At 42.3% G+C, this 15,850-nt stretch overlaps 1 protein-coding gene across 1 annotated transcript in view; it reads left to right on the top strand.

The window, feature by feature from the left end:
• TRAPPC9 (trafficking protein particle complex subunit 9) overlaps positions 1-15,850 on the top strand; it is a 762,741-nt gene that overhangs the window by 21,470 nt on the left and 725,421 nt on the right. Inside the window, exons 3-4 of the mRNA XM_071208051.1 lie at positions 4,244-4,389; positions 9,452-9,580. Coding sequence (XP_071064152.1) covers positions 4,244-4,389; positions 9,452-9,580 — 275 coding nt within the window. The remainder of the gene's footprint in view (positions 1-4,243; positions 4,390-9,451; positions 9,581-15,850) is intronic.

Genomic DNA, 15,850 nt, shown 5'->3' with positions numbered 1-15,850 from the left:
TCTGTCCTTTGCCCCACTAAGAAGTGGGGACTCAACATCCTACTGACATGGCCCAATCAAAGCCCTAATAATAATTTAATCACACCCAGTACAGACCAGTTTACAAACATAATCCAGTATCTATTTCTGGAATTCATAATTAATGCCAAACTGCTACAGGTCATTTGTTTCTTGTTGAGTTGTAACAACACTTTATATATCACGGATATTAAATCCTTATCAGATATATGATTTACAGATATTTTCTCCCATTGATTCAGCTGCCTTTTTACCCTTTTGACAAAGTCCTTTGAGGTGAAAAGTGTTTAATTTTGAGGATGTCCCATTTCTCTATATTTTCTTTTGTTGCTGGTGCTTTGGGTGTAGGGTCGAGGAAACCACCACCTATCACAAGATCTTGGAATGTTTCCCTACATTTTCATCTAGGGGTTTTATGATCCTGGCTGTTATATTTAAGTCTTTGATCTGTTTTGAGTTGATTCTTGTAGAGGGAATGAGATAGGGGTCCTCTTTCATTTTTTTTTTTTTAATATTTATTTATTTATTCCTGCCCCTCGCTGTCTGCTCGCTCTCTGCTCTCTGTGTCCATTTGCTGTGTGTTCTTCTGTGTCTGCTTGTCTTCTCTTTAGGTGGTACTGGGAACTGATCCTCAGATCCTCCAGAATGGGAGAGAAGTGCTCAATTTTGTGCATCACCTCAGCTCCCTGGTCTTCTGCCTCTCTTATTGTCTTTCCTCCGTGTCTGTTTTTGTTGCGTCATCTTGCTGTGCCAGCTCTCTGCTTGGGTCAGCTTGCCGTGCAGGCTTAGCTCGCCTTCACCAGGAGGCCCCAGGAACCGAACCCTGAACTTCCTATATGGTAGACGGGAGCCCAATTGCTTGAGCTACATCAGCTTCCCCTCTTTCATTCTTTTGGCTATAGATATTCAGTTCTCCCAGCACCATTTGTTGAAGAGACTGTTTTATCTCAGTAACATGGACTTGGTAGATTTATCAAAAACCAGTTGGCTGTAGAGGTAAGGGTCTATTTCTGGACTGTCAGTTCTATTCCACTGATCAGTGTGTCTATTTTCATGCCAGTACCATGCTGTTTTGACCATGGTAGTTTTGTAATATGTTTCAAGTTCAGTAAGGGAGAGTCCTCTCACATCGCTCTTTTTAAAGATGTTTTTGGCTATTTGGGTGTCCTTTCCCTTCTGCATGAATTTGGTAATTGTCTTTTGTAAAGTGGGCTATTGGGATTAAACTCCTCCTCCATGACTCCCTCATCTGTCTGCTCATTGTTCCCACTTGCTGTCTGCTTGTTATATCTTCTCGTTGTCTGCTCCTTGTGTCTGCTCATCTTCTTCAGGAGGCATTGGGAACCAAACCTGGAACCTCCCATATGGGAGGTACATGCACAACTGCTTAAGCCACATGTGCTTCCTGCTCATTGTGCCTGCTTGTTGCACCTGCTTGTTGTGTCATCTTGTTACATCTTATCGTTGTGTCAGCTCATCCTCTTTAGGAGGCACTGGGAACCAAACCCAGGACCTCCCATGTGGGAGGTGGGTGCCCAACTGCTTGAGCCATATCTGCTCTCCCCAGCTGTTGGGATTTTTTTAAAAAATATTTTTTATTGAAGTATATCTTTCCTACATGAACATACATAAACAATAAGAGTATAGTAAAGATTGTGAACTTATAAAATAAACATACATAACATCACACAGGGGTCTCATACATTACCCCTTCACCAACAGTTGCATTGTTGTGAAACATTTGTTACAAACTATGCAAGAGCTTAGTCAAAATATTACTACCAACTATAGTCCTTATCTTATGTTTGGTGTATTTTCCCCCCAACTCACACTGTTTTTTTAAAATATATTTTTGTTACAGATGTTGTAAACTTGCAAAACAATAATACAGATGTATAGATTTCCCATACAACTCCACACTCTGGTGGAACATTTGTTACAGATTATGAGATAATATCATCAGACTTTTAGTATAAATCATGGGCCATAGCATACATTTGGCACACTTTTTCCATACATCTCCATTATCAACACAGTACAGCTCTCCATTGATGCAAGAATATTATAGCATTGCTGTTAAAGCTGTTGGATTTTGATTGGTGTTGCAATGAGTCTATAAATCAGTTTGGGTAGGATTGACATCTTCATGATATTTGGTCTTCCAGTCCACAAACACGGAATTTCTTTGCAGTTGTTTAGGTCTTCTTTGATTCTTTTAGTAGTGTTTTGTAGTTTTCTGTATATAGGTCCTGTAATCTTTGGTTAAATTGATTCCGAGGTATTTGAGTCTTGCAGGAACTTGGTGTTTATATTGACAATAGAGGGAGGTGAGGAAGGTAGTGAAGGGTTTTAGGAGGCAGGGATGTTTAGGCCAAATATTCCTTGTTCTGCCTTTGCTGATGGGTCTGTATAAAGAATGGGTTGGAATGGGCAAGAGCAGCTCTGTCTGTCCCTTTTGAAACCCATCTATTCATTTGTTTATTCATAACAAATAGATTTTTGAGTGTTGGGGGAGAGGGGACGTCATACAATAGTAAGGAAAACATGCTTGCCTTTTTGGAGTTTCCAGATAACAAATGTCAGAACCGATTAAGTATAGAATGTCATGGGAGCACCCAGCAGAGACACCTAACCTGGAGTGCTTGGGAGGAATGGGAGACTTCCTTGAGAAACTGGCAGTCATGGCGAGCCCTAAAAGAGTGGAGCATAGCTAGGTAGAAGGGATCAGAGAGGGTCTGATATTGTGGGGACTTTGGTTCTGTAGCAAGGCTGTAGTATAGGGTGCAGGGTGGCAGCCGGTGGAGGTGAGGGTGGAGCAGTGGGAAGGAGCTACTTGACAGAGTCTCTTGTAGATCACAGGTCTTCTAGAACTGGGCTGGGGAGTCTCTGACGGGTTTACAGTGGGGAGTGCCATAGTCAGATTTGTGCTATGGGCTGGTCACTCTGGCTCAGCGTGTGTGTGTGTGTGTGTGTGTGTGTGTGTGTGTGTTATGTGTAGAACGATTGAAGGAGAGGGATGGTAGAGAGGGGGAGGCCAGAGAGACCAACAGAGGGCTGTTGAAGTAACCAGTGGGAGAGAGAGAGGATGGTTGGGGGTGGGCAGGAGTAGGGCAGCTTCTAGTCTTTTATTATGGTGGTTTTGTCAACAGGCTCCATCACTGCCATACCTTGTGAGGGGGAGGAAAACAGCGAAGTGAAGGCTGGCGTTTCCTCTTCTTCCCCAGTCTCTGCCTTCAGTGATGACTTGAGTTCAAGCAATATGTAGTGCAGAAAAGCTGAACTCCAGGATAGCCAGAGAGTTTGTTCAGCTCATTAGTTAAGTCAGATAGGATTTTGCTTGCATTGAGATCTGTCAACAACATTCATTTAGTTAGAAACTTCAGATCTTTTGGATTTCCATAGGGGTTTTAAAAATTTCTTTTTTTGTTTAGTTTAGTTTTCTTGTTTTCTTTCTTTCTCTTTTTAATTTTGCTTTTCTTTTCCATAGGGATTTTTATTTTTGAAAACATTGTTTTTTTGTGAAGGGAAAATTTAACACACTGGCTCTTTTTCATTAAAAAAAATCATGTCTATAAAGAACATTAATATTCAAAAGATTAGGAATATTTGAAAAATATTAAGGAAGGTTTTGGTATAGTTGTTTTGGTTTCTGAATTGATAAGGAGTTAGAAGCCTTTGCATTGTTTGATAGCATATCCTTGCCAATATTTAAAGAGCTGTTGGTGAGCACTCTGGAGCCCTTACCCTCTCAAAGCATTAAAGCTTATTCTGAAATACTGAAGATTAAAGGTCTTGTTTGCAAAAGTCAAAGGGTTGGCTTATAATAAGGAGCATATCTCTCTTTATAAAATGATAATAGGCTTGACATTAAGAAAGTGGAAGATCATTGATTTTTTTAAAAGCTGAAGCAAACCTTGTGCTAATGTGGCAATTGGAAAATTTGAAAAGAAAAAGCCTTTTCCAGTGATACCTAATTGAAATGCATGGCAGAAGTCCTGTATACCTATTACCTTTGAAACATAACTTGCAGTGTTTTTCTGAGGGCAGAACAATTCCAACTCACATAACTGGTAGTGATTGCTGCTGCCTTTCAAGTATACAGCCTAAAGTTGCCTTCTTGGTGTTTTTCGATCTTGAGAAAATTGAATAGTGCTCAGCCAATGTGCTTTTGGGGCAGAAGCCATGTTTTACTGATGATACATTTCCATGGTATTTTATTTTTTAGACACTATAAGAAGCGGTGCCAAGGACGCATGCGGAAACATGTGGGGGATTTATGCCTTCAGGCTGGAATGCTTCAGGACTCCTTGGTACATTATCATATGTCCGTGGAACTTCTCCGTTCAGTGAATGACTTTTTGTGGCTTGGAGGTAAGATTATCCGATAGTCTGATATTTCATTATTTCAACTGCTTTTTTGACATAAGAGATAACATTTAAAGAAAAACTGGCTCTAAAAGGAAAGGATGAGAGAGGAAAAGCAGCGGGCCTTGTGCTACGGGGTAAGTGCTCCGCCTGACCTGCGGCACCTCCCCCACTGTGCTCTGGTTGCACTGAGGTGCAGGTGCATTTCCTCTACTACAGGCTGCATTTCCTTGTTCCTCTGTTTCTTAGCACATCTTTCCTCTGCTTGGAATTCCATTCCCCAGTGATTCACCTGTTACTCTCGTTTTTCACAACCTCATACGTTAATTGATGGATAGATAAACAAAAATGTGGTATAGTCATGCAATGGAATATTATTCAGCCATAAAAAGGAATGAAGTTCTGATCCTTGCTACAATGTGGATGAACCTTGTAAACATGCCAACTTAAAGAAGCCAGAAATAAAAGTCCACACATTGTATGATTCTGTTGCAGCAAAGCCAGGAGTTTTGAATGGCACAGAAACCCAAACGGCACTCAGAGAGGCGGAGGAACAGATTTATTATGCGCGGGCTCAGAGGAGAGTCAGCCTCCAAATTCTGAGCCCCGTTTTTCAGTTTTTATAGGTTTATATAGGATTTTATGTGGGATCAGCATGACTTTTTCTTATTGGCTAATGCGTTGCTAGGTAAATTTTGCAAGCAGGGTTACAGAAGCAGAAGGCAGGTGCAAGGTCATGCTTTTGTGGGCTGATTTACAGAAGTGGGGGGGCAGGAGTGGTTTGTTAGATTACAGAAGTGGGGGGCAGGAGTCGTTCGTTTGATAGACTCCTGTAAGGCCATGTTCTCACGGGCTGATTTATAGAAGCGGGGGCAAGAGTGGCTCGTTAGATATTTTTTTTCTGCAGGGTTATGCTTTTTATTTCTCAACAATTCCATTTATATGAAATACCCAGAATATGTAAGTCTATAGAGACAGAAACTAGATTGGCAGTTGCCAGTGGCTGGGGGGAGGATAGGAGGGATTGAGTGGGGAGGGTAATGGGAAGTGACTGCTAACAGTATGGGGTTTCTTTTTGGGGTGATGAAAATGTTCTGGAAGTAGATAGTGGTTGCAAAATTTTGCAAATATATGAAAAACCACTGAATTGCGTACTTTAAAAGGATGGATTTTGTGGTATGTAATTTATATTTATAAAACCAATTAAAAAAAAAAACCCGGGAGAAAAATCCCCATCCAAAGGACAGCCTTTCTGACCCCTCCCGGCAGGCAGAGCTTTGTGTAGGTCCTGGCAGCATCTGCACAGAGCTTCATCTTTCGAGTTGCTCGTTTATGTGTTTCTCCTTCAGGGACTGTGTTTCCTGGGAGTGAGATGGGAGGCATGAACTGTGCTTTTTCATCTCTATCTGTGTACCATCTAGTATACTGATATCCCTTGAATACTTGTTGAATGAATGTAGTGTCAGTAGGGACTCAAATAGTGTTGTTTCCTTGAAGAAGTTGACGGTGGAAGGCAGATCTGTCAACTGCGTAGGATGGTACAAGTCATAATGAAGGAATGAAGAGAGTTCTTTGATAGAGATTTAACAAAGTACTGTAGAACACAAAACCTTAGTCATCAATACAAGACACTTAAAACTGACTCCATTTTCATAATTTGGCTTTCAAGAAGATAGAGAAATAAAAGGTGCCAGGGAGTGAGTGGGAAGTAGGAATAGATGGAAAGGAAAAGAGAAGCAGATAAAGAGTAAGCAGGATGAGAAAGAATGTGAATTTTACTTATTTTCTTAAAAGAAATCTTCACAGATACTTGTTACTGACTGATGGCTTACATCTGTATTGTGTGAGCTGTAAGGTTGGGATCCTGCAGAATGCACTTAGACTTAAAGAGTGGTACCACTTGGGTCAGCAGGCTCTCAGCGAGGGGTGCATGGAGCTAGACTGTGCCATGTGTCCCATCCGCTTACTTGACGGTCCTGCTGGCCCTCGAGCTTCTGGAGGTCAGGGCTGTTGGCTTTCATCTCTGTACTCTAATGCCCAGCAGTTCTTGGGACACAGTGGATCCTCTGTCCATGTTTGCTGAATGAAAGAGTGAGTGAATAAGTGATAGTCTTTTCTTAAGATCACCCATGCCTGAATTCCAGCCATTAGTCTCAAAAGCTCCAGACATATGAACTACTATTGAGCCATCGTAGGAAATTAAATGCATGTGCCTGACCCTGTTCTTACTAAGAATAAAAGGGTCAACTCAGATCAGCAAAATATCTCAGCCTACATGTAATATCAGGTGTTAAAAACTGCTTTATGACTTTGGATAAAAGGGGGAAATGGAAAGGACAAATGAATTTATATGGCTATGAGTCTCCAAAAAAGAGTTGAGAGGTCATCAGAGTGGTCATTCTTACACACGCCTCAGCAGGGTCCCAGAGACAGCCAAAGTAGATAGAAGCCCAGGTACTGGTTTTCCTGAGGGCTATAGAGACCCACACATTCTACAGTCATGGCAGGTGGCTCTGGAGTTCAGTGCCATGTCAGTTGGCCCTACTTTGAATTTGTGTTCCTGAGTGTGATGGAGTTGGACTCAGATATGTATGGCCTTTCTACACATGCCTCTTCTGTTACTTTTACCGGACCTGTGGTTGGCGCTGGGGTTGGTGTATACTCAGGGGACCTGAATCTCTGGACTGTTCATGTGACAGCCGGACCCTGAGCATCAGCAGACTTGTAACTCCTACCCTCTGGTTTATTGGACTTACCCCAGCCAGCTAACAGGGGGTGAAGAAGGTCAGCCACCACACCAGGGAGCCAAGAGTGCCTACAACTGCAAGCAGGAGGATTGCATCCAGCATCCATGTGGAATCTAAGCCCTCTCTTGATATAGAGGGGGAGTGTACATAACCATTCCAGGGTCCACAGGATGGAGGAATAGAGTATGGATTAGAGTGGGCTTACTGAGATTCTACTATGGAACTATTGTGGTTAGTGATGGAAGAAATTGTAGCATTGATGTAGAGAAAGTGGCCACGGTAGCTGCTGAGGGTAGGGAGAAGGAAGAAGAGATATGATGTGGGAGCATTTTCAGGACTTGGAGTTGTCCTGGGTGGTGCTGCAGGGACAGATGCTGGACATTGTATATCCTGCCATGGCCCACTGGGTGGACTGGGGGAGAGTGTAAACTACAATGTAAACACTATCCATGTGGTGCAGCAGTGCTCCAAAATGCAATGAATGTGCCATTATGATGAAAGAGGTTGTTGAGGAGGGAGGAGTGGGGTGAGGGGGATGAAAGGTGTATGGGGACCTCATATTTTTTGAATGTAACGTTAAAAAAAAAAACAGCACACTGCAGAATCTTTGCAGTTAGGTACTCAAATAAACAATTGGTAATATTTGTGTACTATTCTTTGATAGATTCTGGTGTCAGGGGTTAAGAATTCAGAGGGCATGGAGCTTACAGTTTAGATTGTAGTCTATCTTCCTGGAACAGGGCTTTGCTATGCTCACTGCTGGGACTGTGTCTTCTTAACCTTTGAGTTTCTAGGGCTGGCACAGAACCTCGTGCAGAGGAGGTGTTTGGAAAATGTTCCTTCAATTAAGCAAGGAGTATATTGTGGACTAAATGAATAAATTAATGCAGTAGTTCTCAGATTGTGATCTGGTGACTCCTGGGAAACGTGAGACCCTTTCAGGGGGTCCATGAGGTAAAGCTATTTTCATGATGATGTTAAGATGTTATTTGCCTTCTTCACTCTTTTCTTTCATAACATGACAGGGTAACAGATTTGATGCAGAAGCAGTTATGAGAATCCAACTAACTTCTATAGCCACTTTAAAGAAATTTGTGAGAATGTAAAACAATGCCATTCTTCCTACTACATTATATTTGCTTTGGAAAATAGTTACTTTTAATAAAAATGTTTATTAGCATTTTAAAAAGAATTGATACATATATATATTTTTTTATTTTCTGAAAGGTAAATATTGATTAATGTAACCCACATTAAAAAAAGCTCTTTGTGATTCTCAGTACTTTTTAAGAGTATCACGGAGTTCTACGACCAAAAGTGTGAGAACCACTGAATGAATGAATAAGATTCATGCCCTAGTACAATATACAGGGTATACCCTTCTATTATTAGGATGTAAGTGCCAATGATAAACAAATGTATGGCAGGTCTTTGAGAAGATCCAGGTCTGCACGTGTTTGGTGTAGCCCAAGTGGAGCAGGTGCATTTAGGGTGGATGGTATGGAAAGGTGTTCTGGTCCTGCATGGGTGGTGTGTTCCACATATTTTTAAACTAAAGCACTTTCTGCTGCACATTCTATGGCTCCCGAATCTGCCGTAGAGCCTGCCACATAGTATGTACTGAACATGTTGGTTAAATGAATGAATTATTGAATGAGGAGCTGGCCCATTCCACGTGTGTCTTTCTGTGGGAAGCGGACTTGGCCCAATGGATAGGTCATCCGTCTACTACACGGGAGGTCCGCGGTTCAAACTCCAGGCCTCCTTGACCTGTGTGGAGCTGGCCCATGCGCAGTGCTGATGTGTGCAAGGAGTGCCCTGCCATGCAGGGGTGTCCCCTGTGTAGGGGAGCCCCACGTGCAGGGAGTGCGCCCTGTAAGGAGAGCCGCCCAGTGCGAAAGAAAGTGCAGCCTGCCCAGGAATGGCTCCGCACACACGGAGAGCTGACACAGCAAGATGACGTAACAAAAAGAGACACAGATTCCCGTGCTGCTGACAACAACAGAAGCGGACAAAAGAACTTGCAGCAAAGGGACACAGAACAGACAACCGGGTCGGGGGGGATGGGATGAAAAATAAATAAAATAAATCTTTAAAAAAAAAAAAAGAGCTTTCTGTGTTGTCAGCCTCAACACAGGCATGTGCAAGAAAAGAGGTGGCATGTTCTTGTTTGTAATGAGACTAGTGCTTTTTGGGTTTGATCTTTACTTTGGGGGAAATCTGTCATTTCCAAACGAACTCTTGAAATAATTCTTAGTAACTAAAATTTGAATTGGTGATGGTTCACTAGCCCTATTAATTGTCCTTTTTAAAATACCCAGCTGCCCTTGAAGGACTATGTTCTGCCTCTGTCATCTGTCACTATCCTGGTGGAACCGGCGGTAAGACTGGAGCTCGAAGATTTCAGGGTAGCTCATTTCCCGCTGAAACAGCCAACAGACATCGCCCAGGTAAACTTTGCTCTCTCCTTGGCTTGTACTCATTTGATGTCTTTAAAGCAAGTAGGAAAGTTAATTTTTTTCTTTTTCCTTCTTGAGTTAGACTTGACTAGTGTTAAAATATAGTTTAAAACATACTGAGTCCAAAATCTTGAACATGAGATATTTTCTTCTGAGTTTTTGCTACTTACTAATCTTATTGAGTCTTATTGAAAACTATTAATGGAGTATAATAATTGGTTGAGTTCTGGAACACTTAAAAGTTCACGGTGGAGCTAACTTGAGGTTCTTAGGTCTGGGCCTTTTTCACAGTTTCTGTGTATTGGGTGAAGGTAGTACCAGAAATAAATTTTAACAGCGAATTCAGGGTCTGGTGACTAATTATTGTTTTCCTGGGTGATGAAGTTGTCTTAATGACTTAAGTTTGATTTGCTTATGCTTGTTAGCACCAATGAAGAGAAGAAAAAACGTCCTTGGAGGAACAGACCCACAGACACCTTTTGAAGGAACTTGAACCTTTTGAACTGTAATCAATAAACTTGCCCTTAATGGTTCAGGATATAGTTGCGTTTCACAGGTCACAAAGAAAATAGCAAAGAAAGAATACAGAGCTCAAGGCTATACATAAAACTGCTGGGTATCTTTGGTCCAAGAGAGTTTTAGGCATTTTTCCCTCCAAAGAGAAAACCCACTATAGCTAATATGTATTGGATGGAAGAATGCCTCTGTTTCTTTTTTCCCTGAATGACACCAGCCCCCATCATCAAGAATGCAAAGAGTGCCTGGATTTGCACTCTGGATCTGGCTACACTCCTTGTAGAACTGCTTAGACGAGTCTATAATGGCTCTTAACAATATTTTAACATTCTCAGTGGAGAGTTCTTCCTGATCTCAGTTATTGAGAGGAAAGTGAAGCAGGCTAAGAAGTGATATAGGAAGTCTGGAGTTTTAAAAATGTGAATACTTCTGATCCTCCTTTTCAACTGTGCTTTGATTCTGGCTTGGGATACATTCAGTGTTCACCACCTATTGTTGTAACTCCTAACTAACTCTCACACGAGGTAACTGTGATTTAAGTTTCATTGTCATTCAGAAGGGCCAAAGCACTTTTTACTTTCTCTTCAAATTTTTGAGCTCTCTTTAGGAGCGCCTGTTCAGTGGAGGGTTTTCTGCTGTGATTGGAAGAGTGATGTGTTGAGACTCTTCTTCCACAGATGGGATTAGTGACACTCTAGAGACTTTTTAGGGTAATGGTTCCTTTTCCCCCTTGCTGAATATAGACAAAAAAGTTGAAAGAAGTTGAAAAACAGCTCTGTCTGCAGTAGGGAAAGGTCTTTTTTTAGTTTTGCATAGTGTAAAAACTTGAGAACTTTTTACAGTTGAAGACTGGGGAAAAATACCCAGGTGAAGTAAAGAACAGATAAGAGTTGAAAGTGGTTATGATCTTATTTGGAAGCTTGATAGTGATTTTACTCCTTGAAAACTTATATGTGAATATGACATCCGCCACCATCTACCATACAAATCAATTCTAGTTCTGACTCTACCCACCTGGAGTAAGCAGATTCACAGGTTAAGAGCTCAGTCCTTACAAGATTGCCACATGTTTGGGGGTTTCCCAGTTCACCTACACTTCTGACCAACTGGCATCAAATTCGGGGTTTCCCACCACCTACTCAGGTTTGACAGTTCACCAGAAGGACTCAAAGAACTCAGAAAAGTACTGTTCTTACCATTAGTGTTACTATAGCAAAAAAGATACCCGTAAGAAGCTGAAAGAAGAGACAGGGTGGCAAGATCTGGGAGGGTCCCCGACACTAACCTCCCATGCCCTCTCCCCGAGGAGAGAGGACACATCACCCTCCTGGCACATCAGTGTGTGCTGCTGACCAGGCAGGCTTGCCCCAGCTTCTGTGCACAGGGTTCTGCTGGGGTCTGTGCCTGAAGGGTGAACAGTCTCCAGTGCCCCTCCCTTCCCAGAGTCCTCTACTCTCATGGTTGGTTTGTAGGGCGTGGCCCTCTTCTCTAAGGCTGCCAGGGAGGCCGCCCCTTCCCAAGTTTCATAGCATAAACTATCGGGTATGGACTGGCCCACCAAGAACAACAGAACTACTTTCACTCAGGAAATTCCAGGGATTTAGAGGGTATCTCCCAGGAACTGGGAACAAACACCAGCCAGGTTCTTCATTATACAACTGTAGGGTCCAGCTCCATTAAGAGGCTTGATATCTTGAACAAATCTATTGTCCTATCTTGGTTAAGAAAACCTTGGAATTTTGTAATAGCAGCCTCACCCTGCCTCAGGAATTCATGGCATCAGTCATCATCTTAAGAGAAGACCAGGCAAACTGATTAACATTCTCCCTTGTACTTCAAGGAACGAACAGCTCAGTTTCCTTTTTAACATCAAAACAGCAGAAATACAGAGGTCATTTAATATCAATGTGACCTCAGCTTCCTTATATATGTGATGGGGAAGATAATGAGAGTTCTTAACTTTTAGGGGTATTGTGAATATTGAATGAGATAGAAATACAGGCTCTAGAACAGTCCTTGCTCCTGGTAAGCATGGGTCAATCCTAGCTACTGTTATTGCTATCAATGTTACTGTTACTGTTGGTTAACAAATAATTATAAGGCTTGGCAATATGGATTCATAAATACTATTAAAGGACTCCAGAAAACTGTTTGATTACACAGTTTCCAAGCAGATTTCCCCCGAGAAAGGGGATTTTTTTTCCCTTTTAAAACTGAGTTATCTCAGTTACAAAACAGTTCTGAAGTTCTTAGCTCTCTTTTTGCTTTAACCTCCTTCCCACCCCCACCCCCTTTTTTAAACGTTCCTTCCATAATATTCATAATATTCAGCTAATTATTTATTTTGGAGACTAGCATGTGAACCTTTAAGTTATAATTAATGAAAAAACTCTTTTTTTTCCCTTTCAAAAATTAAGACATTCTATAATCATTCCAAAAGAAAATGTTTATCATTGACTTTTAGATGTTTCTCCTTTATGGCCATTTCTTTTTGTTTTTTTCTTAACTTATTGTAAGCATCATCATCATCACCATCATAATTATCAAAATAGCCATGCGTTATTTGGTTCACTATAGCAGTTGATGCCCTAAATGCTTTCTGTATGTTTCACTTCCCAGCAATTGTTGGAGTATAGATGTCAGTAGCTCCATTTTGCATATGAGGTGACTGAAGTTTAGAGATTAGGTAGGGGACCCAAATAACTCAGCTGGTGAGGGGTAATTAGGATTTGGACACAGATTGGAGTGACCACAAACTATGCATTCTTAATTGATACTCAAATCAGCCTCCCTCTTTACTAGCTGCCCTATTGTTACTGGATGACTCTCGTTTCTGGGCTTCTAGGTTCTGGGCTTATTGTCACATAAAAGAATTTAAGGATATGCCATAGGGTAGGAAAGGGAGTGAGTATAGAGTTTATGAAGAAACAAGAAAATGAGAAAAGTACACAGCCTGAGGCATGGACCTCAGGCATACTGCAGAGTGCATTATGCACACTAGTGGGGCTCCAGGTCAGGACTTTTTAAAAAAAGTCTGTCTGCTGTTCTGATTGGTTGCCCCACCTGCTATTTCTCAGGGGGCCAATGGTGGGGGCCTTTCGAGGATATCCGGGGCTTTCTCTTGACCCCAAATGGGATTCTCGTTCCAAACAAGATTCTCATTCCAGGGTCTTGGGGGATCCCTCAGGAGGTTTCTGGGTGGGGTCTCATGGCCATGTGGTCTGCCAGCCATGTTGTCTTCTGGGTCTTCGGCTGTGACCCCGGTCTTCCCTTTCCCTATACTAACCTGCCTCATTATTAAATGAAAAACTTTTCATGCAATAAGGATCTCACAGCTTTATTGAGCAATTCATTAATTGGGCAGCATCCCAGTCAGAAGGTAGAAGGGAGCTCTACCGTGGGAGTGGAAAGGGGAAGCTTATATAGGGCGAATGTGGAAGCAAGTGGGGAAATGGTTTTAAAATGTGCTACACACTTCTCCAAGCATTTTACAGAAACTTATTTAACCCTTTAATCCTCACACCTACCCAGTGAAGAAAGTTTGATTATTATCTGAATTTTACAGACATGAAAACATGGAGACAGAGCAAGGGTGAGCGAGTAACTTGTCCAAAGCCACAGAGCTGGGGTTTGGACCCTAGCTGGCTGGGTCCAGCGGTGTTTGGGGTATCAGCTTATCTATAGACCTATCTGTAGCTCCATACATCAGCCAGCAGGGAGCTGGCCTGCCCAGAAAGTGTGGGAACGGGGAGAGTTTGCCTAAGGGTGGCAGGTGTGGTGCAGCCACTGTCCATGGCACTGAGATCAGCATTGTCTGTGTAAGCAGCATGTCTGTCCCTGTGCCAGAGATTAATCCATTTAATCTAGAAAACCTCTCTTAATTCTGTCAAATACTGGCGTTCTAACTTCCTTCTAGTGATTTCACTGTTGAGTAGAAAACATGCTCATTGTTGAACCTTGATATTTTGGTCTGATTGATAATCCTGTGTCTCCTTTTATGTTAATAAGTTAAACCTGCAGTTTTTCTACGTCTGTCTCTTATGATTTTGGTTAATGTGAAATTTGTCCACTGGAGCTTCAAGTTACTGATAATCCAATTTCTGAGCATGTCAAGGCATTTCTACCCCATTGAGACCTGGCTGGATGATACCCCGCCCTCCTCACCTTTTTTTTTTTTTTCTCATTGTATGATTTCTTCAAAGAGTAGCAGTTATGAGTCCCCCCAGGGGAAGAGCAGGTGCCTTGGCTAGCTGCATATGGAGGTCCTCTCAAACCTTTATCAGGATTGTGATATGGGAGTCTTTGCAAAATTTTGAGGTATTTGTAAATTCGTAAATTTTTCCTTCCAACTTGGGCCTTTTCCAGTTCAAGGTCAAAAAAGTGAGACCCAGTAGCCCCTCGACTTTCTGGGGGACAAATCTCAGAACCATATTCCGTAGAAGTCAAGGCCTCTGTTGGCTATGAAGCCACTGGTGCCTTCTGCGTGGGGTCTGGGCCTGCTTGCTCTCAGTCCCATCCCTGGCTCTTTTTCTGCTCTGCAACATAGGGGTAGGGTAGTGGGCTGTGGGGTGGGACTGACTCCTGCAGGCTGCAATTCCCAGACTTCCCTTTCTGCTGGCCTTGTCTGGGAAAGCCAATGAGATGCCTGGGGTGGGGTGGGGGAGTAGAGATCAGAGGTTCTTTGTGCCCCTCCCTCCCTCCCTTTCTCTCTCCTTCCCTCCCATGCTCTCTCCCTCTCTCTGCTTCAGGTTAGTATTCCACCTGGCAGGCCCTGGGCTCCAGTGACACACAACTTCCTCCGTGGTCCCTGCAGCCAGGGGGAGGCAGTAGCTTCCTGCTGTTATCACTGTCTGGGCTCTCTCTTTTTACCCCTGCTTGGCTTCTTGCCATCCCTTCACCTGTGCTATCAGTTTCCTGCATTAAATTCTCTTTATTGTAAATGCTTGAAATGGGTTTGTTTTTCTGGTTAAATCCTGACTCTGTGCCGTCTTTACTGGATTTCCCTCCTCCTGCAGTCATTTTCCTCTGTGCAGTAGGGCATGTGGGGGCCTTAGTTAATTTAAACTATTTGATTTAGACTGAAGTTCCTTGATGAGTTTTATGATTGTATGTGGGCATCTCTAATAAACGTAAGCTATGCCCATGCATGGGTTTCATCTGTTAGGAAACAGCCCTCCTCCCTCACAGACAAGAGGCCTCCTGAGGAGGCTGGGTAATCAAACAGATAGCACAGTCCAGTCAGAAAATAGTAAGCACCTACAGGTGAGTTTAAAGAAAGTGGCTGCTGGGAGGCCGAGATGTTTGGTAAAAAACTGCCCATTATTCATGGTTGAGTTTATTCTTCACTATTTAGGAAAAAAAAATTACTGGGGCATATGGGTTACAGATCCACAGTGAATTAGGTGAAGAGAAATTAAAAGGCAGAAAAGGACTTGTTACAGAGTGTGCCTCCACACCAAGAAGTCATAGTCGACTGCGTGGTTGTGGGGAAGAGACAGACATTTTACAAATTAAATAAAACAACTTTAAAAGCTCTGCCATCTGAGCACGTTTTGTATGGGGCCCAGTTCATCCCTAGAGGCTCTAAGAGGTCAAAATAATTGATGATTGTGCTAATGACTGAGGCATCAAAAAAGCTTCAATCGTATTTCCTATTTAAAAGGTATAGCACAGTATAATATACTTGACCAAGTTTTTCACTGAACCAAAAAGTTTTTAGGCTTGGGGGAGGGGTGTATGGAAACA

This window comes from Dasypus novemcinctus, chromosome 14 (assembly GCF_030445035.2).
Source record: "Dasypus novemcinctus isolate mDasNov1 chromosome 14, mDasNov1.1.hap2, whole genome shotgun sequence".
Lineage (NCBI taxonomy): Eukaryota > Metazoa > Chordata > Mammalia > Cingulata > Dasypodidae > Dasypus > Dasypus novemcinctus.
This window is presented reverse-complemented; position numbering and strand designations above follow the sequence as displayed.